Source organism: Halictus rubicundus, chromosome 7 (genome assembly GCF_050948215.1).
Source record: "Halictus rubicundus isolate RS-2024b chromosome 7, iyHalRubi1_principal, whole genome shotgun sequence".
Lineage (NCBI taxonomy): Eukaryota > Metazoa > Arthropoda > Insecta > Hymenoptera > Halictidae > Halictus > Halictus rubicundus.
Window position 1 is genome coordinate 4,223,440 of NC_135155.1, and position 21,211 is coordinate 4,244,650.

Consider the following 21,211-nt stretch of genomic DNA (forward strand, 5'->3'; position numbering starts at 1 on the left):
CTCACAAAAACAATTAACATTGATTTAAAAGAAGTAGTTTAAAAATACCGAAATAAAAGAAAATTGATACAAGGATTTAAATGGCTGCCACGAGATCATCATCAATCATCACCGTCCGCTGTCCAAGGGTTAACGCAAATGACAATTTGGCTGGTTTAGCGCTTTGAATAATTTATTCAACATTCAATGACTTCGGATTCTAACACCTCGTTTAACATAAATAATCACAGAAAGCGTAACGATTTCGTTATTTTAGGATTTCCAATAATTTGTCGAAAACCCGACCTTTGGGACGTCGGAAGGGATGGGTGACATACGGCGAACGAACGTAAAAGCCCTCCCTTTAAAGGAAATTGCATTCGAGATGGAATGCAATGACTGCGGGCTGTTCGGTTTCGGAAAGGGGGTTCCTTAAAGGAAATCAGATCCAAAGAAGACATCAAGAGCATGGTTTACGCCTGTTCAACTTGCGGATCGTCGATTTTCTTAGGTACCGAAAGACCGGAACGACGTCGGTATGCATGCAGATGGTGGTCGTAAGAGGGGTGGTCTAAAATAATAAAGAGGCTGACATGAAGATGAGGAGTGTTTGTGTTTCCACACACGATGGCCGATTCTTCAACGACAAGATACAACTGGAAAAACCTATGGTCGGAATACAATACCTGCATTAATAATTACTGGACCAGATTTTTTGCATTTAGAATAAAAATATGTAGGTGGAACACGAAGCAGTAAAGATGGCTACTCTGAGCTTATTCGAATCATCGAGAGGAAAAATACATTTCGATAATTTGTATTTTCTATAAAAATCTGCAGTCTAGTAGTGAAATAAAATTACTCTTTTTCTCAACGATCTAAAACGGTCTACGATTTCGTTAAATATCATTATCATAATTTGCTATCGTTACTTTACAGCTTAAAATAAAATTCTTTGGCGATATTACCGGATTCCTCAATACTTTCGATATTACATTGACAAGACCTTTGAACTTGGTTTTACCTCCTCTATCTCCCGTTTTCATATTAAAGTTCACATCGTGGCCTTGGGTATTTCGGCTCGTTGAAAACATCTCTTCTGTAGACACTCTGGCGTATTAAAATCTATATTGCAACCGGAATGTAATGTAATATTTAGGAGTAATTTATTTATTTATTGTATTATCTTGGCCGGCGGATTAGTTGTACACGTAATGAGCGTAACACGTATCACTGCCCCGGACATGCAATCACGGAACGTGTATTGATTCGAGTTCTAATATTATTGCGAGAAATCTGGTCTGCAAAATAGTTGTTTCCTGTAAATCACGACGCTAAGGTGTCTCTAATATGAAGTACAATTACAGACCGACGTTTAAGGAGTATCTTGATAGTCTAAGACGTCGATTGAAGGAGTTTCTCTTGGAGAATAGTTTACATGGTATAGGATATGTCGTGGATATCAAACGGCCTAAATGGGAAAGGTACATTTATAATTGGACAACTACTAGAATCCTTATTGTTTCACATTGGAAAATTTTCTCATTTTTCAACATTCTGAACACCAGATCTACGGAGCACTAAACTGACCAATTATATTATTTCATAAAAAATAATAAGGATATATTTACTTAAACTGAAATGCATCTTTTTTACTGTTAATGAAAACAATTTATTGTTGTACGATTTGCATAATTTTATTACTATAACTATGGTTCAATAAAAAAAGTAATTAAAATTGTTGACAATATTTCATTAACTAATTTCTGTGCAGAATAATGTGGTTCATTTTAATAAGTACATCGTTCATAACAACTGCTATTACAATCATCATAATCTGGAAGAAATTTCAAACAGAGCCAACTATAACTGGATTGGATTTAGGAACGGAAGATATCATCATCGACCCTCCGAAAATATATGCCTGCTTTGACTGGCGTCATCTAAATCATACTTATTTGCAACAGGTAAACTCACTTGTAAATGTACCGATTTCGATATTTTTAATATCATTTATATGTAACTGCTATTATTAAATTGTACCAATTTTATACGAAATTATGAAACGATTATTAGCATAATTAACAATAAAAGCAAAGAATTTATGTATGCATATTTAATCGAATCTGTGTATAGAATAATACATCTAAAAATATAATTTATTGTAATTGCATTTAATATTGTAGTATATATATATCAATGTTCAATCATTGACGTACTACTATAAATAACAATTGAGTTGATGCATATGTGAAACTACGGATTGCAGGTTTATAATGTTTCCTTCGATTTTATTATTATTTTAAAAAATTTGAATGTATTCTTTTGGGCATGAAATTGAAAAAGTAATTTTGAAAAATGCAGCTGTAGTGGTATTAGTTACATGTATTAATATTAACATTATTATTCATATTGAGTTTTCCCGAAATAGCATTCTATTTAATTTGCAATTTTTCCAGAGTATATACAGAGTATTTTTTTAATAGTATTTCAATGAAAATTCAATCATATAAATTCATTACACGGATTTATCTCAACGAATAATTATATCAACTAACACTATGACTAACATGTACAAAAGTGAATCACTAACAGTAATGGAAAATTTGGTTCACCCGAATTTTCTCATAAATGGCAGTTTCACGTGTATCAACTTAATGTTGACTAACTTAAAATACGTTTAAACAAGGCCTTCTTACTCATATTTAGAATGAGAGGTACATGTACGAACAAGTATACAATTGGACCTGGAGGAGGAGCATCGATTTAAATGCGTTTGACTCAATTTATGAAGCTAAAAGTAATTTTTCCACTGAGTTTAAAATGATGGCTCCTAACTGCAGCAATGTGATCACTAGCTGTCAATACAAGTAAGTGGAAATCTACTACTCGTGCATTTGTACCTTGGTGATTTTTGTTATTATTAGACTGCGGAGAGACCACTAACAAGATTAAAAGAATTTAAGAATATATTACTCGCTTCTTACTAAAATTACTACAGAAAAAATGAGATTTTTATTTGTTTCTTACTATTGATACAATTTTATTATTACAGTGTATTTACATCATTATCTTTCAAGTTGTCTTAATGTTCGCGAAGAGGAAATATACTTATCGTTCTAATATATTCATTTTTTGTTTAGAGGAGTTAAACAATCATGCAGTATATTGTTTGTGAAAGTTGTTAGCGGTGTGGGTGTATGTTGCAAATCGAATCTTACGGAGCCTTTTAAGTACACGGATAAAAACAAGGATTTTGAATTTGAAATAATAAGGTCATATTTTCCCTTGAGGTAATTTTATTTTTCATACTTGATATCTTTGCTAGCAAACTGTGAACATATGGACATCGATATTTAAAAAATAATTCGCAAACATTACAAATTAGATTCCTTTTCGCGCGAGCAAGGGTAAGTAAATGTATTAGGTGAAAAATATTTTTTTCTCGAAATCTGCACTTAAAAGTGAAATTGGTAGGACATGTTTATTCGTTAAGCCATTTCTATAAAAATTTGATAAACATCAATACTCTCATGAAATTTTACGAATGGAAATATTCGAGAAATCTTAATATTATATAAATACGATGACAGGAATCGGTACTAATCTCGTTTGTGATAACAAAAATATTTACGTTATAGGTTTTACTTTCAACAAAACGTTGATATAAGTCTAAGACCAGACGACCGACCAATAGTAAAAGCTTACTTTCCAGTCGATATCGAGTATCATGTTGAAATAACGCACACTGCGCCTGAAATGCATTATTTAACTCTTCGACAACGTAAGTGTAGTTACAAAGGAGAAGGCGGCAGTTTAAACAATTGTATAAACAACTATTTTGTCGATAAGTTGCTTTCCCGTTGTGATTGCGTACCATGGTTCCTATCATTCACCAAGAAAAGAGAATGCCCAATTTCACAGTACCCCTGCTTAAACAGTACTACTATAGACGTAAGCAAACATAATTGCTGGCTTCAGTGTGATCGTGTAACGTATTTTCCGGAATCAGTTGTAAAATCAAATAAAGATACTAATCGAATTATATTGAAATACTGGCCAATATATTTCTATAAAGTGGAAATGCGATTTGGTTATTTGGACTTATTAGTATCATTTGGCGGTATTGCAAGTCTATTTTTGGGATATTCTTTGCTGGTATCTGCTGAAATGGGATACTACCTTTTCCTCAGAAGTTATTGCGGTGCTGTTGTACATTCTTCTCGACAACAATATCATATCGCAACTATTCATGTAGCAGAGAAAGTACCAAACAAAATTAAAATTCAGCTGAGATATCACGAATATGTCGAATAGTTGGAGCTATTCAACAATAAATTTCGACCAATAAGTTTCTACCTTTAAATAAGTGTTTCTTATAAATTTAGGAGAATAATTTATTAAAAATACACTCTTAATTTTGAAAAGTGTGTCTTTGTTATATCACTAAGAGTAATGCAATTGTATTTTACATATAATTGTTCTACGAATTCATCTGAATTTGTTTTAAGAGCTCTAAAATTCAAAGCTGAGAATGTAAAATATATTTTCCTCAATATTCCGATAACCATTCATCCCAAAAAAATATTTGTTTAAGTAATGTTGTGTGTTTTCCTATTACAAGTTTAACTATAAAAATTAACAACGTATTTGTGTGACAATCTTTCGACACTGTTATTAATAATCTAATACATGACAACTAATACGAAAGAGGCTTGAAGAAGTTATTCAAAATTGCCTCCACAAAACTTCCAATATTTCTGATTCCTTCACATCCTCTTTTACACAATACCAGAGAGAAAATGAGAGTGCTCACACCTGGGGTTTTAGTGTCCCCACTTTTTCCTGCATCATCTTTTTAGCTTGGAACAGAACTTGCATCATCTTTTTAGCCTAGAACAGAACCTGTATCATCTTTAACCTGAAACAGAACCTACATTATTTTTAGCACGGATCAGAACCCGTTTAATTTTTATTTAACCTGTGGCATGAATCAGAACTACCTGCAACCAAACCTTCATGCGACATTACCATGCATCAGAAACTGCTTCGTGCGACATTACCATAAACAAGAATCCGTTCACAGACGAGGTATGGGAGTAAATCAATCACCCAATGTATTTTTTTGTCTCACATCCGCGGGGTTCTAGAGCCACTAGACTAGAGCCATCGACGAGATATTTAGAAAGACTGCCAGCCCCCGTGTTAAACTGCGAGTCTCAAAGTGGGTGCCAGGTGGGTGCTGGGAGCGGTCGGTAACGGCCCCAATCACCGACGAGATATCTCGTCGGTGCCTCGGTTCTGTTCCAGGAAAAGCTGCTCGGTTCTGTGCCATGCTAAAAAGGGCGACGTCACGAAAGTGGGAACGCCGAAACCCTGGGCGTGAGCACTCTCCTATCCTCTCTGATTCATGCTGGATTCACTTACTGACGCAAGGGCACTGGAAATTGGTTCTCGAAAAACGTCAGAGTTTCGCCTCGGGTGCGCTCTGTGATACGAACATTGAAGATGTCGACATAAATTTCGTCTTTAATTAAGTAAGATAATTTACAAATTTAGGTTTGTTAGTCTGAATTGGTCATCACTTATTGGAGCTCAATATGATTCTGTGCAGAAATAATCGTGCGGCGCGGTATATTTAAACAAGGAAATCGTGTTCATGGCATGTAAAGCCTCAAAAACGTAAAATTTATAAGAATTATAATATTTTCACCAGACTGTAGGAGTATGATAATTTAAGTATGGTATTCATTTGTATTAATCATGTAGTTGATAAAGATTATTTGTAATAGTTTTTCATGTTTTCGAGGGCGAGTAATTTTTCTGATATTGGTAATACAGGACGGTGAACAAAAATTCCTATACAATGAGAGGGTCTGTATCTTAAATCCGTACACGAGCTTCCGTGGCGCCACCTTGTCTAGAGGTTTGATCCACGTTCTTTTCTGAACGGTTGAAACGTTGCGTTCGTGTTGAGAAAACGTGACCACAGAGAACATCGTGTGGCGGTCGCGATCAGAAGAACGAGTGTTATGCATGATATTGCATATTGACGTACATTAAGGTTGTCGCGCGACGGCATGCAGTTATCGAAGTAAATAAGCCGCAATTACACGGGTACGGGATTTTTCACGGTAACATAGGTATCCGGGTGCCGGCACATATCAATATACGCGAGCTCGGAGGATTGATTATTGAAAAAATGGCGGCGGAAATGCTAAACAAGAATCGAATGATGGTTTTTAAGAACAAAGGCAAAGATCAAGACGTGAGTATCCAGTGTGCTCATCATTGTGTGTAGTAACCTTGTGCGTCTGGAAGGTTCAGCTGTCGCTCTGAAAGGATGATTACCAGATTACTGCACGCACTAGTTTTTCCAAGATAGTGAAATGTGTTTCTGCACTTTTGTCATTTCAATTGGTTTTGCAGAGATTTTTGCGCAATTATTTTCATACACGGCCGCAATGATTTCCAAATCGATTATCGTAATGTTAATCGGTGCATGCGAAACAAGTGAAATGTGTTGTCAATTTTTGGGGTTTTATCAGATAAAATGCGAAAAATGAATCGAGCAATATAATTATTAACAAAAGCATGATGAATTTCATAAAAGTATTATTTTCAAGGCACATTTAGGTAGCTTAGCAACATGTTTCTAATATTTCTACAGTTTTCTTCACGAGAATATATATATCTTATATATTTCTATTCTGTCTAATATATATTTCTATTAACAGGATACTATCAATCTCTAACTGGCCAATGCACAGAAATTCAAAATTTTTATTACATTTTTCTTACTTATTTTTAAATTATCCTGAAGGAATTGAAAATTTCCAATTTAATATGGAAACCAGGCATAGTTTATTTGAGAGCACAAGAATTATTTACAATTTGTCTATAAATTACATATTATTGCATATTGTAATACACATTGTCAGTATCGACCACATACATTTACTACAAATTAGAAATTATACGTTATTTATATTTGCTCTTTTGAATGTTAATTGCACTGTTGATTCTTTTAATCCTCCACAATTAATTTGGAATATCTTTTGAAAGGATATAACAAAATATGGGACATCGCCAGTATCAACTGTTAACAGTTTAAAATAAAGTAGTAAGTTATAGTAGTAAAGTTATGTGTTATACTTTGTGTTGACCTCTTAACTGTTGACACTTATGATATTTCCTATTTTGTTATAGTATTCTTTTTAAAAGGCACCACGATCATTTAAAGGTTAGAGCAAGCAATTAGCATTGGAAAAGAAAATATAAATAATATGTAATTTGCAGTAGACGTTTGCAGTTGAAACTAAAACAAGCTATAATGTACAATTAATGGATAAATTGTAATTAATTGTGTTCATAGATTAATTGTATATTGTTGTTATATTCAATGAAGGTACCTTATAAAATTCTATTGGCTTATTAAAAAAATAAATATTTATATACAGATTGCAGATTTGTAGCAATAACTTTTGGTATTAATAATTTTTTGTTACGTATACGATCCAAGTTCCCTATAATTTGCTGACTCGGATAAAGCAAATTCTAAATATACCAATGAATTTTCAATAAATAACTATACTATTCAATAAGTAAATAAATAAATTTGTTCCAAATTAAAACTGTTTAAGGGGAGTGTAAACTTTCTGAGGTGACTTCATTGTAGTTTTAAATAATATTTGAAATATGATTTCATGTTAGACAAGTTGAAGTAAATTTTCAAATTTAAAATTAAATTTACTTGGGATTATGTACATCGTAAATTACGTCTCTAATAATGTTGGAGAAATAGAAAATTACAGTCATTTTAATTTGTTTCAAATATCATGATTGGTATGTCTTCTATTTAAATGAAACTTCATGTTCCAATATTTTTAAGCCATTAACATGCTGTATATTCTAGGAAATGAGAAGAAGAAGAAATGAAGTAACAGTGGAATTACGTAAAAATAAACGTGACGAGACTATACAAAAACGAAGAAATGTGCCTATTTCAGATCTTATAGGTAAGCTCTATAACAATGAATAAGTTAACGAGTAAAAGTAAAGCAAAGCTTAACAAATAATATTTTTTCAGATGAAGATAATTTCACAAAAGTTGAATTGGAAGAACTAGTTAAGAAAGCTAACAGTTCAGATGCAAGGGTTCAGTTAGAAGCTGTACAATTTGCAAGAAGGTTATTATCTTCGGATCGTAATCCACCAATTGATCCATTAATTGAGAGTGGCATTTTACCAATCTTAGTTCATTGTCTTCAACAGCACAATAGGTATGAAACTATTTAAATTTGTGTACACACATCTTTTATAGTACAAAATATTTAATATATCCTATAATTTTTCTTTTTACAGACCGTCTTTGCAATTTGAAGCAGCATGGGCTCTAACAAACATTGCAAGTGGAACATCACCTCAAACACAAGAAGTTGTAAAAGCTGGTGCAGTTCCACATTTTCTGACTCTATTACTTTCAAGTCAGCAAAATGTTTGTGAACAAGCTGTATGGGCTCTAGGTACGTCACAAAATGTAGATAAGGGGAGTAAGGTGTACTGAAAATCAAAGCACAACTGTTACTATGCACTGTTGCAATATACTTCGTTACTATGTACTGTTTTCTAATTTTGAAGCATGACTCTAAGTGCCAAAATATTTGAAAAAAGGGAGTAACGAAATTGCAATTAGAGATGCGTTTCCTAGCGATTATGAATTAAAAGTTCGCTCATAGAAGTTCTTAAGTCAGTTCAATGGAATACGAATACTGACTATACAAAAAATAGATGCTTACTTTGAAAATGCGATTTCAGGCTCTATATTTGAAACGAAATTCTCACAAATCGGTACATAAAATTAAACCTATTTATTTGTAGAAACTTTTTCTATATGCCAAATATCGGTATGTATCGTATACCGTGATTGTCTTGACTGAAAGTGTCAATGAATATTTGTCTATCATTTCTATATATGAAATATTTCGACTACTCGATATAGTAGACCTTTATACAATTAACACTAAACTAAGACTATAACCGAAACTGTAACTATAGAAACAAAATTTTAATTCCTTGTGAAAGAATATTTTCTTCGATTGTTGTCTCCATTACTTCCAGTGATAGTCGTCAACTGAGAAAATATTCAATCAAATTCCGCGCGAAAGACAGAGGCAGACAGATTCGATTACCAGTCTCATGCCATCGTTTGACATCACTGGTCACAAATGTATTATATAAATTTCATTCATCTGTAGATACTAGTTTTGACCTTATTATGGAAATATTTGAAGCTGTAATAATAGCCTCGTTTCTATTTAGCTCACAGAATGTGGAATTAACACTCACGAAAGGGACAATCGTGGTAGCGTGCAGTACACATGCACATTTGCCAATGGAATAATCGCACTGCGTGTATATGTGACACTGCAAACACTTGCGAATAGAATGGTTACAGTGGCGCAATACATGTTACCGTTAACCATGTGTACATGTTTCAACTTGTAGGTGATTTCTTGAAAACAAATTTGTGTATTACAAAAAAAATCATTTACCTATTTTCGTAGAAAATTTAATAGTATAACTGTTACTGCACCGCTATGAATTTTGGTGAATAATAATTAGGTTTAATATCATACGACGATTGTGAGATTTTTAATTATTTTTATACAGAGCCTCAAATTGTAATTTTAATATGTACAAAAAAGTCTACACATTTCGTTTTACACAAATAATTTAATTCTAACTTTTACTATGTTTGAATTTTGTCATCTGGGTTCAATGGGATTTTATTAGAACAGTTAAAGAATTAATAATGTTAATCTCTTGTAGATACACGAAGTTACATATCACTTTTAATGTGTCAGGAAATTAAAAAATATATACACAATTTAGTTTTGTAGTCTTTATTATGAAACGTTTTAAATTATGAAGAAACTAAAGTAATCCAATTTTTGGTATACTGTATAATATAAATAATAAATAATTTACATTACAATGTATTTTCAGCATGTAAGTCTCAAAGATTCGTGTTCTTCATAATTTATCTTAAGTGTGTAATATATGTATACTAAATATATTCTTTTTTACAGGAAACATTATTGGAGATGGTCCAACGTCTAGGGATTATGTTATTGCCCTTGGCGTTGTAAAACCATTGTTAACATTTATTAAACCAGATATACCTATTACTTTTTTACGTAATGTAACATGGGTAATCGTGAATTTATGTAGGAACAAAGACCCAGCACCACCTGTTCAAACAATTAAGGACATTTTGCCAGCACTTAATGTACTCATACACCATACAGATATTAACGTGAGTGAGAAACATAATACTTAACACGTTGACTGCCACGTGGTTGTCACTGCTGACCGGCACTGAATTTTCCAACGACGCCATGGTGGTCATAGCTGTCCAATTAATATTAGAATAGTAATATGTCATTATTTTTATTGTTAATATTATAAACTCAAATATACACATTTATATGATGTGATTCTACTATGGACAATTTCGGTCCGGCGCAAGAAGTAAAATCAACAAAATACGTTCGGCAGTCAACTTGCTCGTATATTCGCGAAACATTATTTTTGAGATATTCTATTGCATCATTTGTTTGTTACAGATCCTTGTCGATACAGTTTGGGCATTGAGTTACCTCACTGACGGTGGTAATGAACAAATTCAAATGGTCATAGACAGTGGTGTTGTGCCGCGTCTTATACCGCTTCTCTCGCACAAAGAAGTTAAGGTACAAACGGCTGCTTTGAGGGCAGTTGGTAACATAGTAACGGGTACAGACGAACAAACACAGACTGTATTAAATTGTGACGCGCTTGCGCATTTCCCTAATTTACTGAATCATCCAAAAGAAAAAATCTGTAAAGAAGCAGTCTGGTTCCTTTCTAACGTGACGGCGGGTAATCAATCACAAGTTCAGGCTGTTATGGATGCTGGATTATTGCCACTTATCATTCGTAATTTAGCGAAGGTAAGACCACATTCTTCGTGAAATTGTCAAGACCAGTTACACTTAATAAGTGTGCTTAATATTTGATTAATGTACTATTTCTGGTAAAGGGTGAATTCCAAACGAAAAAAGAAGCAGCATGGGCAATTAGTAATTTGACGATCAGTGGTAACAGAGATCAAGTTGTACAGCTTATACGAGAAGGCGTCATCGAACCTTTCTGTGACCTCCTTTCGTGTAAAGACACTCAAGTTGTACATGTTGTTTTAGACGGTATACATAATATGCTCAAATTTGCTGGACCCGAAGTCGAGCACTTGGCTAACATGATTGAAGAATGTTCAGGTTAATGTTGTTAATATTTCAATTATCTTCTTGTACGTTTATAGAGTGCTAATACACGTCGTTTAATATGAATGTTTACAGGTTTGGATAAAATCGAAGCTCTTCAAAATCACGACAATGTAGAAATTTATAAATTAGCATTTGATATCATCGAGCAATACTTTTCTGAAGAGGTATGGTATTTATTTTAATTCTGATATTAAATAAGAACACATGTATGTTGAATAACGTATGTTCAATGATATTTTAGGCAGATGAAACGAACTTGGGACCGCAGGTCGGAGAAGGTACATTTGAATTCGATCAAACGTCGACTATTCCGAGTGAAGGTTTTAAATTCTGAGAAGGCCTCCATTATTTCTCATCCGATCGTGCCGTCCCCCGACAAACTCCACTACGGAGCCATTCTGCTTACCCTTTCCTATTCTTATGTCTTATTCTTGCTCCAATGACAACACGTGGCGTTATCAATATGCCACCGCTGAACCAAGAATCATGTTTCTTTTTGCTAATCCAAAGGTATGACAGTGACTATTTGCCTGGTAAAGGGGATATCAAAACGAAACAGGAGCAACAGTTACAGAGGGGATGTGTTTCTTACTGAAACGAGAGAGAGTCTGTATTCTTTATTTTTCCTTCTGATGATTCTTCAAAGGCCGCATATGTTACCTTTTTCCCTTCTTTTGTTCTTTTTTTACATCATAAATACTAAAAATTATTGGCGGAGCAGAACTTAGCCGGACGCAGCTAGATGTACGCAACGTACCGACTAAATTATTTTAGTGAACTAATTAACTTGCTCTCTAAAGAGAAGGGCAACTGGAAAAAAAGTAAAGACCTTTTTATTGCTTAATCATGCTGCTGTCCATTCTAACTCGAGATGAGTCTTGGTTAGCGATGTTACATTTATAAAACAATTCGTGTATATTTTAGGCATGTTAAATTTATAATAATATTGATTACTGAATAAATGAATCGATTGACTACTCTTTATTAGTCTAATTCATGACTATGAATTATTATTTCTGTAAGAAAAACAAAATGAACAATAAAATTATTATGTAAATTCGGCAATATTTACTGCCGATTTCGTCACGTGATGGATTGCAGCTTAAAGAGGACTTAATAACTGCACGACATACGGTAGTGTTATTATAAAATTGTTTTTTTATTAACTACGTTGTTACAATTACGATTCAGGTGTAAATTCAATTGTGGGATCACCGAATGGGTGAACATCCTCTGCATAAAGGTTCTCCGGAAGCGTATCTTCGTCTTGGTTCGCTAAATAGGTAGGGAAATTTGGCGAAGTGCATCTTCTGTGAGGAAGGATCGTATCGTACAAATATAATATGTTGTTTGTCTCTCCTGGTATATTGTGACCTAATACCCACAGTACATTATACTTGGTGTTTATTCGTAATATCTGCAACAAATATTTGCTAATGGTAATATCAGTTCTTTCGTTAAGAAAATCAGTTTATAAAGTGAACTTCCTTGAAGCATTAAACCCAACTCAATTTATAACAGAATTGTCAAATTTACGGGTGATTACATTTTTTCCAACGTAGTTAATTCTATAACAAATTGCATATGTTTTACAAGACTTGTAACAAAATTTATGTAATTTATTCTTTTTCCTTTAGAGAAACATTCATCATAGTTATAGGAGAAAAGAATTTAGTTATTTGGTAATCCCTAAAACTGAATTTCTGATAAATGAATTAAGTGCAACAATATTTTGAGTAAGTGCAATCATACTTGTGCATATTACATAATAATACCTAAATATTTTTAAACAAGTATAAGAGCATCCATAATGTATCAAATTTTTTGTGGATTACTATTTTCTGCCATCTAATAAATAAATTTATACACTTACTGTTGAGGAAAATTTATAAAGACAAATTAAAACACAATATTGCATTATTGCAATGAAAGTATGAAAATCGTAAGAGGTTTTAAATCATTATTACACACTCTGTAATAAAACAAAACATTTTTTGTTTTGTGCGTTCAATACGCGCAGTAGAAGATGCACTTGCTTTACTTTACGTTACCATGTTTTTCATCTTCAATGATACAAGGAAAATATAATTTTTAAAATAGATTTATATTATTATTTAAAACCTTTCAATAGGTGGAACATGTAAATATTCTTGATATGAGAACTCACTGCTAATACAAACTACTACTAGTGCTCGTTTATTTAATAAATTTTGTATCGTTAAAGATTTATATTATTTAATGAATACTATCATTTAATCACATTTGTTGTCATTAGATAAAAAATGTTAATACTTGAAATATAAGAATAATAGCTCATTGAAGGTGGTATTTCACTTTATAATTAAAACGGCTTAGATAACATTGTTCAACAAATTACAACGTTTTATCGGATTTGTAATATTTAATGGGCGTTTTTAAAATAGTTTTTTGTGTCCGTTGAATACATTTTTTCCATGTACAATTTTAATAATAAAAGCTGGAAATTTTTCATTTCAGAGATGTTTTGTTTTCTTTTGAAGGAAATGGTACAGCTAATGTTGCAGTATTTTTTTTTAATTGATTTCAAAACAATACATGGGTGAAACAAAATTCACAAATTTGTGTTTAGTGATTAAAACTCGGTAAGAAAGGTCTATTTAAAGTTAGAAGTTCAAATATATGTTGAACACTGTAATCGATGAAAGTTATTTTCTTGATTGAACATTTTTTGTTGGTCATCAAATAAATAAAATAGTCGTAACTTACCCTTACACCTTTGAGAATACGCATACGATTTCCCATGTGCCCAGGCATCTTGGTACCAGGCATTACCCTAGCCATTGCGCCTCCAGAACCAATATTACCTCCTCTCCTATGGGTTTTCGTTACACCATGACTTGCAGGCATACCTTTGAAGCCCCATCTTTTCATGACACCTTGAAAACCGCGATCTACCCTATATGTATAAAAAATGTTTTAATTAGAAAGTGCGAGAACGGGTCAGGATGGGTTCTCTATCCATTACGTATCTAACATACAACAAAAGGATAAATTAAAGATTTACGTTTTTCCTCTAATATCGAGATATTCTCCTGGTTTGAAATGAGCTGCACACAAAGGAGTTCCTGATGGTAAGGCAGCATTTGGCGTAACAACAAACCTCATAAGTGTTCTCTTTGGTGTAACTCCACAAGATTCGAATATTCCATAATACTCTTTAGTAAGCTATAAATACAAAACAACTATGAGCAATAAGTTTCGTAGTTTTACACGTATGTCAAATTATTAACCGTTGCTGAAAATCTATTTAATACTATACCATATATTTATCTGAAACTTACTAATTGTGGGTCTATATTCTGGGCACCTATTACCAGGCAACCATTCTTATTTATCACTTGCATATGCCTCCGTGATCTCATAACTGGATTGTACTCTTCTGGAGGTATATATTTGACAACTTCATTGTCTATAATCTATGGAAAACAATAACCAGTATAATAATTTAAAACAAGTCAACGATATGAACAGTAACGCACCAGATCTTTCTATTAGATTCTTAAAAAAGTTTAAAACCTACAGTCATATGCCCTTATCTCCATGAATGCTTCAAAAAGGTTTAAAATTTATCTAACAATTAAATTTGAATGAAGAAAGACAGAAAGTATTATTTGCTAAAGGTTTCATTTGACTTGTATCAAAATTGCAAAGAGATGATTCATGTAATTGTTGACTCTACAAGTTTTATCATATTAAAAAATAATTCTTTTTTATTAATTATGAACTCTGATCTTATATTTTTGATTAATAACATATAGTTGGTTGCAGTAGTTGGTGGCACCTGTATCAAAGTAGATGTTACTTTTTTTCCATTCTTAAGCCACATTGGATACACTCCTATTTTTTTCCCAATCAGACCAGTACGCTTTGATGCCCTTGTCCATTTGCCTTTTGGTTCAATTATGTCATTATTTAGTGGAGACTCCTGCATCATCATTTTGGAAGCTACAACTTCCGAAAGGAATTCTTTATTCTCTTTAGTAAGTCCCTCATTGTAGAGCTAATAAAAAGACCAGTATATTGTATTGCATTCATAAGGTAGGAATCCAGTAAAATGTATATCTGTTACATTCTACATACCACACGCGTTGGCTTTGGAAGCCACTCCGGATGACGTTTCCTTGGAGGAGGATTCATTTTGTGAGCGTTAGAAACTGGGATCAGGTTGATACTAAAATTGATCATGACATTATTGAATAACAGTAAAATAATAATATATAATAAATAAATCTGTACAACTAATACATAATAAATATGCAATAGAATATATCAATAAGTTAGGTTACCATTATGTTGTTCGTTTCTCGTACCTTGGTTTCAAACATTTCGTAAAAAGTTGAAAGTTCTGAAAAGTTTTTAGAACTGATGCCATGATTATTAAAGATTAAAAACTGTCTCCGGCAAGTTGCAAGTGTGGTATGTTAAGATAACCTTAAAATCGAATTTATACAAATGATTAAAGATCGAGTTAAAATTAATATATAGCAAACAATTATCTAAAAATGTTATTACTTTTCACGTTTAGAAAAGAAAGAATTAAAGTACGGTAATGTTTCTTTTCATAATTCTGTACATTTCAGCAAACACGAGACACATTTAAATCGCTAGCAGAAGCACTGCGATGCGAGAAACATAACAAGAACACATGAGATGGTATAGGATATCACTCAGTGTAGATTTTAAACAAACTTAGAATACAGCTAAAAGTTATATAAACCATAAATAAAACATTATTATAAAAAATTATATATTGTTAGGAAGCTTAGTTTTTTTATGATTTTCTTGTTACGAGTCGATAAGAGCTTCGTAAATTTCACAAAATATTTAATCTAATTCTCTCCCTTATCTTGAAAGCAATGAAAACGATTTTGTGCAGATCGATGGCAAACAAACAGTGCTATTACCATTAGAATTACCAGAGTGGTCAAAATAACCCATGTCAGATCTCTAGTTTTATAATTACAAAAAATATAAAAGTGCCTTTGTAGAGATTTATTGAATAGATTAATTTATCTATAAGTAAACTACTTGGAAAGTCAATCGAGACCTCAGTAAACAGATTTTTGTAATTTATACAATGAAATCAAATTCAATCACTTCGATTGTTTTCAGTAATTCCATTATTACCACATTGAGTGCCACATCGGTCATAGCGATGACTGACATAATTTTTTATTCCTTCTTTTCGACTTATTTTTGCTATGATTGTAGTATTGACATCGCAACATTGTATGTATAAGATATGCCAACTATTATAAATTGTAACATATATATTATACATACTCTGATTTCGGTATGATAGCAATTGCGATACTGCATATCAGTGTCGGTATTTGCTAACATAATATTGATAATATCGACAGCGGTATGGCATCAAATCGGTATTTTAGTATTTTGGTTTCTGCAAGGGTTTCGAAGGTACAACCGAAAAATATCGGTATTTTAAATGTCGGTAGAAGTCCCTAGTGCAAATAGAATTGCTCGATGATTTTGGTCACGCCACGCGCCGTGCCGTATGATCCTCCAATCCTGGAAGGAGACGGGCGGTATTAATCCGAAGTAAAAATGTCCTTTCAGTGTCACCTTGGCGAGAGAGTCTCGGGCCTGAAATGAATAGCGAATGGATTTGGAGACTATCACAAAGGGGGAAAAAGAGCGGTCCAACGTGGCTGGGAAGGTGGTGGGGGGAGGGGTGGAATTGCCTGAACTGGACAGCACGTGGACTACCTACTTTTATATCGCTCGGGAAATAATGGGATTCCCATCATGAAGTGGATTTCCCTCGGGAGCCAGTGGACATCGATGCACGCGTCAAGAGATCCTACACCGCCCCCGTATCCTATCGGTCTCTTGCAGCCGGCCGACGTTCATCGTGCTTGTCCACCCTCGCTCGTTCACCTGTCCGGCCACCCCCACCCTGAACGTGTCACAACCTGACGCGCCGGCTCGGTTTTCGAGGAATTGAAGATTTTTCGGTTGAAACATATGTATGAAATGTGTAACGCAGATATGTGTAAACGGATGCTAACAGTAATTTTTCAATTCGCAGACCGCAAACACTGGTACAGTGACGTCTCTATACACCGATACCGTGTACAGACCCTATTTCTAGATCTCTCGTTGCCAGCGTTGAACGTAAGAAAAGGATAGCGAGTAAACAAGCTGTCAACGAAGATTGTCGAAGATTCATCAAATTAGAATTTTCAGATTAGACGACTCCTGGCATTACTGAGAATGCCTAAAATTTGTTATCGTCGATAACGTTGTGCACGATTTACGATGATGTCGGCACAGACGAGATGTAAGAATAGACCTTATTCGTCCAAGAACAGGCGGTAGATCTTATGCAATTTTGTGGCACGAAGTTGACTGCCTTACCGACCTGAAAATTAAGGACTGATTGAAGCGTCCCCTTCTTATGGGCGACTGCCGATAGAAGAACCATTCACCGAAGTGGTATTGGTTGGAAACGGGAAAGTGTAAATGTAGTCGGGCCTTTCTAGACTCATAGACATGAGATCAAAATATATATTACACCATTGAAAAATAACGTGATTTCGACGTTTACCTTGTGGCGATAACGCAAAGAGCATCGACTGAGCTCAAAACATGAATAGTGTAACAAATAGCCAATTATACTATATATTCCTGTTTCTTAACTAGAGTTGAAGTTTCATTAGTAATCACGAAAATTCTATACAGAACTTCTGATGAGCTTATAATTTTTATAAATAATTAGATAAATAATTCATAATTTTGACAGATAAATAATTGTTTATGTACAAATACTTAGGAAATCTGCGATAGTATAAAATATAGTATAATATATCATTGTAATATATTATAATTATATTAATTATATTATTAATATAATTAATACGATAATTAAGACGATACGAATCGTCTGACACGTCTGACCAACCAATTCTACTTCCTACATATACTAAACTAACATAAGTAGCATATAATATTCAGGGGATCCATGAGTAAATTGTATTAATTTTTATAAAGGTGACAAATAGCATGTAGTAAAATAGTTTAATCCTATGCCTTAAACTGACGTCTAAAAGAGGTCGTGGGTTTAGAGTCGTCAAATTTTATATTGATTTTATTGAACTTTACATTGAATTCATTTTACATTGAATTTTATATTGATGCGTGTTTGGAGCGGCAGACGAAACTAAATAGCAGTACGTTTTAATTTTGAAACCTTGGATTTAAACTGGAAAGCAAGATAGGCAGCGAAACAAGTGGTGGTAGGGAACATACGTATTATTATCTTTTTAATTATTAGGTTCGAATACGAAAGGAAGTCACGGATAACGTCAAGAAATCGTATGATACGTGTAAAAATGACTCGAAGGGGTTTCCAGGGTTTCCCGTCATTATTGCCGTTTCTCTTTCATCGATTACATCGGAAGAAAAAGGCGGAGTTCTCTGGACGGTGGAACTTGATAAAGGCTTCTATCCGTGCTGGAGCGGCAAGGAGTGGGCAGTAATAAAATAAATATGTGCGACGGCCAGTGGCGTCCCTCCTCCCGAACCACCACCACCAGCACCGCCACCACCACCACCACCACCACCACCAGCACCAGCACCAGCACCATCACCACCATCACCCACACTACCACCACCTTAGAGGGAAGCGGAGCTTGGAACTCGCGTGTGTTGCCGGGTAATTGATTTCTTTGATAGCAGCCACACGAAAGGAACATTGTAGATGCTTCGGCTGCTAGCGGAGGGGATGCAACCCCCTTCGCGATCTACCATCCCCCGGATCAATGGATATCTCTGCGCCGGACAAGCCCCTCCAGCTCGGCGTCTTCCCTCCGAGGATGACCAATAACAAACACCGGCGCTTCTCTCTCTCTAATGGAGTTTTTACCGATAAAAAATTCACTCGGCTTCCTCCTTTTGCCTGGGGACCCTGTCGCCTTGGTTCCTCTCGGACACCGGCCGGCTCCCACCCCCAGGACATCCCGTTTTCTAGGGGATACTTACACGCCGACACCTTTGGCCCGTTCCGATGTCTCGTCGAGAGTGCCCCGCTGGCGGTGCACCCTGTCTCACCGGGGACGGAGCTGGGTTTTCTCCACAAGCCTGGAACTTTGTGGATGCTGAAAGAGTCCTTGGTCAGCTTCTCGAATATTTTCAGAGGACCCGAAGCGAATATTTCAACGCATTCCGCCTCATCTTCTCGGAGACGCGACTTTTCACCTTTCAGGCTAAATGACCAATGTATGAACATTTATTAGCTTGTCGCATATGAAAGAATGCAAATGTTGTGAAGCGTCTTGTTCAAGAAATACTATTATAACCCACAGGTTTATTATGTGTATATCATCTTAAGGCACACTATTCGTCGATTCTAGATAAAACTCAAAAATAGAGATGACAGTCTTCTAAAAGAAGAAGGTGAACGACAAAACAAATTCAGTTTCCACCGTAATGCAATTAAGAAGCTTGTAGTTCATTGAGAGAATATGTTCATCACAAACGGTGTTTAATGTCACTGTCAAAAATCAGACACTCCATATGCCACAATGAGGAATATTCTACATATTTTTAAACTTGCGATTCCTATCAAAACATTCATATGAAACAACAGTAATGTACGTGTTAAATTCTGAATCATAAAAGTAGCGTAGTTTTTTTGGGAAAATAATAAGCATTTCGTAAACTCCGAACGCAAAGCTTGTGAAAAGCATAAAAAACAAATGAAAGCCTTGTGGCTTTCCTTGAAAAAATGTTGGCACAAAACCAACCATTCTCTACAATTCCCGTTCTCTTCTTCACAGGGCTACATAGTAGTATACATAGAACATGTACCGAACATGATCGCCCATAGGAATTTCTTTCAACCCTTAAATATATGAGAGACAAAATTGCGATTTTCTGTTACATGTTCGTAACATTCCATAATTGAATAGTCACCCAGTTAAAAGATTAATCAAAAATATAGATCAAACGAGTACCCTATTGCTCGACTCCGGTGTGCAAGACCATGTTTACCTGTCAGGTTATGAAAAGTGAATAACATGGACCCGGGAGGACATGATAGTTTATGATCGTGGTCGTAGTTTAGATAAAGAATGATCATTGGTCCAGTTCATTAATAAAAAACAAACATGAACGAATGTATTGTTGCTCGACCTTAGTATGCAGGTCTATGGGTACTTGTCAGGTTATGCAAGGCGAATAACATGGACCCGGGAGGACATGATAGTTTATGATCATTGGTCTAGTTCATTAATATTAAAAAAATATGAACGAATCCACTGTTGCCCAACTTTTATGAGTAGGTCCATGGGTACCTGTCAGGTTATGCAAAGCGAATAACATGGACCTAATGGGACGTGATAGTTTATGGTTGTCGCTAACACGAAGACAGTTGATTAATCAAGAACAAAAATTAACGAATCCACTGTTGCTCAACCTTGACGAGCAGGTCCATGGGTACCTGTGAGGTTATGCAAAGCGAATAACGCGGACCTTAAGGGGGTGGGGGTGGGGGTGTAGTTTGCGGTCGTGGTCGTCGCTAAGATGGAGAGTTGGTTGGCTTAGTTCGTGGAACAGCGAGTTGGTGGTGCTGACGGCATGTATCGATTGTTCCGCGATATAATGCCAGCCACGCACATATGCGACCACGGGCGCAGTGCTTGTGCGAACCGGCGAATTTGTGTGCCCAACACCAGCGCGACGCGTCTTTTCCAGCGTGTTTTATTCAGCCAGTGCCCCACCAGTTGCTACGTCCCGACCTGCCGAGGGGTAGGTAAGTTCAGGCAGGCTGCCCTCGCTCCTGTTTTTCGGGCTGGCTCTCTCACCCCTTTGCCACTCGAGAATCTCCCGAAGAGGGACTCATTTGT

General features: G+C 34.8%; 3 protein-coding genes across 3 annotated transcripts; 2 read left to right on the forward strand and 1 right to left on the reverse strand.

Moving 5' to 3' along the window:
- The first annotated feature begins 1,305 nt into the window (after positions 1 to 1,305).
- On the forward strand, positions 1,306 to 4,306 carry LOC143355367 (pickpocket protein 28). Its single transcript, XM_076790108.1, has 5 exons — positions 1,306 to 1,463; positions 1,754 to 1,946; positions 2,689 to 2,849; positions 3,123 to 3,272; positions 3,621 to 4,306. The coding sequence occupies exons 1-5, from the start codon at positions 1,330 to 1,332 to the stop codon at positions 4,294 to 4,296; spliced, it is 1,314 nt and encodes a 437-aa protein (XP_076646223.1). The 5' UTR covers positions 1,306 to 1,329; the 3' UTR covers positions 4,297 to 4,306.
- Positions 4,307 to 5,900: 1,594 nt separating this feature from the next.
- Positions 5,901 to 12,288, forward strand: Kap-alpha3 (karyopherin alpha3). The gene is made up of 9 exons (XM_076791204.1): positions 5,901 to 6,247; positions 7,895 to 7,997; positions 8,069 to 8,261; positions 8,344 to 8,504; positions 10,071 to 10,297; positions 10,608 to 10,973; positions 11,063 to 11,297; positions 11,379 to 11,470; positions 11,548 to 12,288. The coding sequence occupies exons 1-9, from the start codon at positions 6,182 to 6,184 to the stop codon at positions 11,638 to 11,640; spliced, it is 1,536 nt and encodes a 511-aa protein (XP_076647319.1). The 5' UTR covers positions 5,901 to 6,181; the 3' UTR covers positions 11,641 to 12,288.
- Positions 11,968 to 16,013, reverse strand: Mrpl3 (mitochondrial ribosomal protein L3). The gene is made up of 8 exons (XM_076791206.1): positions 15,858 to 16,013; positions 15,656 to 15,776; positions 15,426 to 15,516; positions 15,127 to 15,345; positions 14,627 to 14,761; positions 14,350 to 14,510; positions 14,052 to 14,241; positions 11,968 to 12,723 (listed from the first exon to the last, which is right to left on the reverse strand). Exons 2-8 carry the CDS (start codon positions 15,715 to 15,717, stop codon positions 12,487 to 12,489), a joined length of 1,095 nt encoding a protein of 364 aa, XP_076647321.1. The 5' UTR covers positions 15,718 to 15,776; positions 15,858 to 16,013; the 3' UTR covers positions 11,968 to 12,486.
- Positions 16,014 to 21,211: the final 5,198 nt, after the last annotated feature.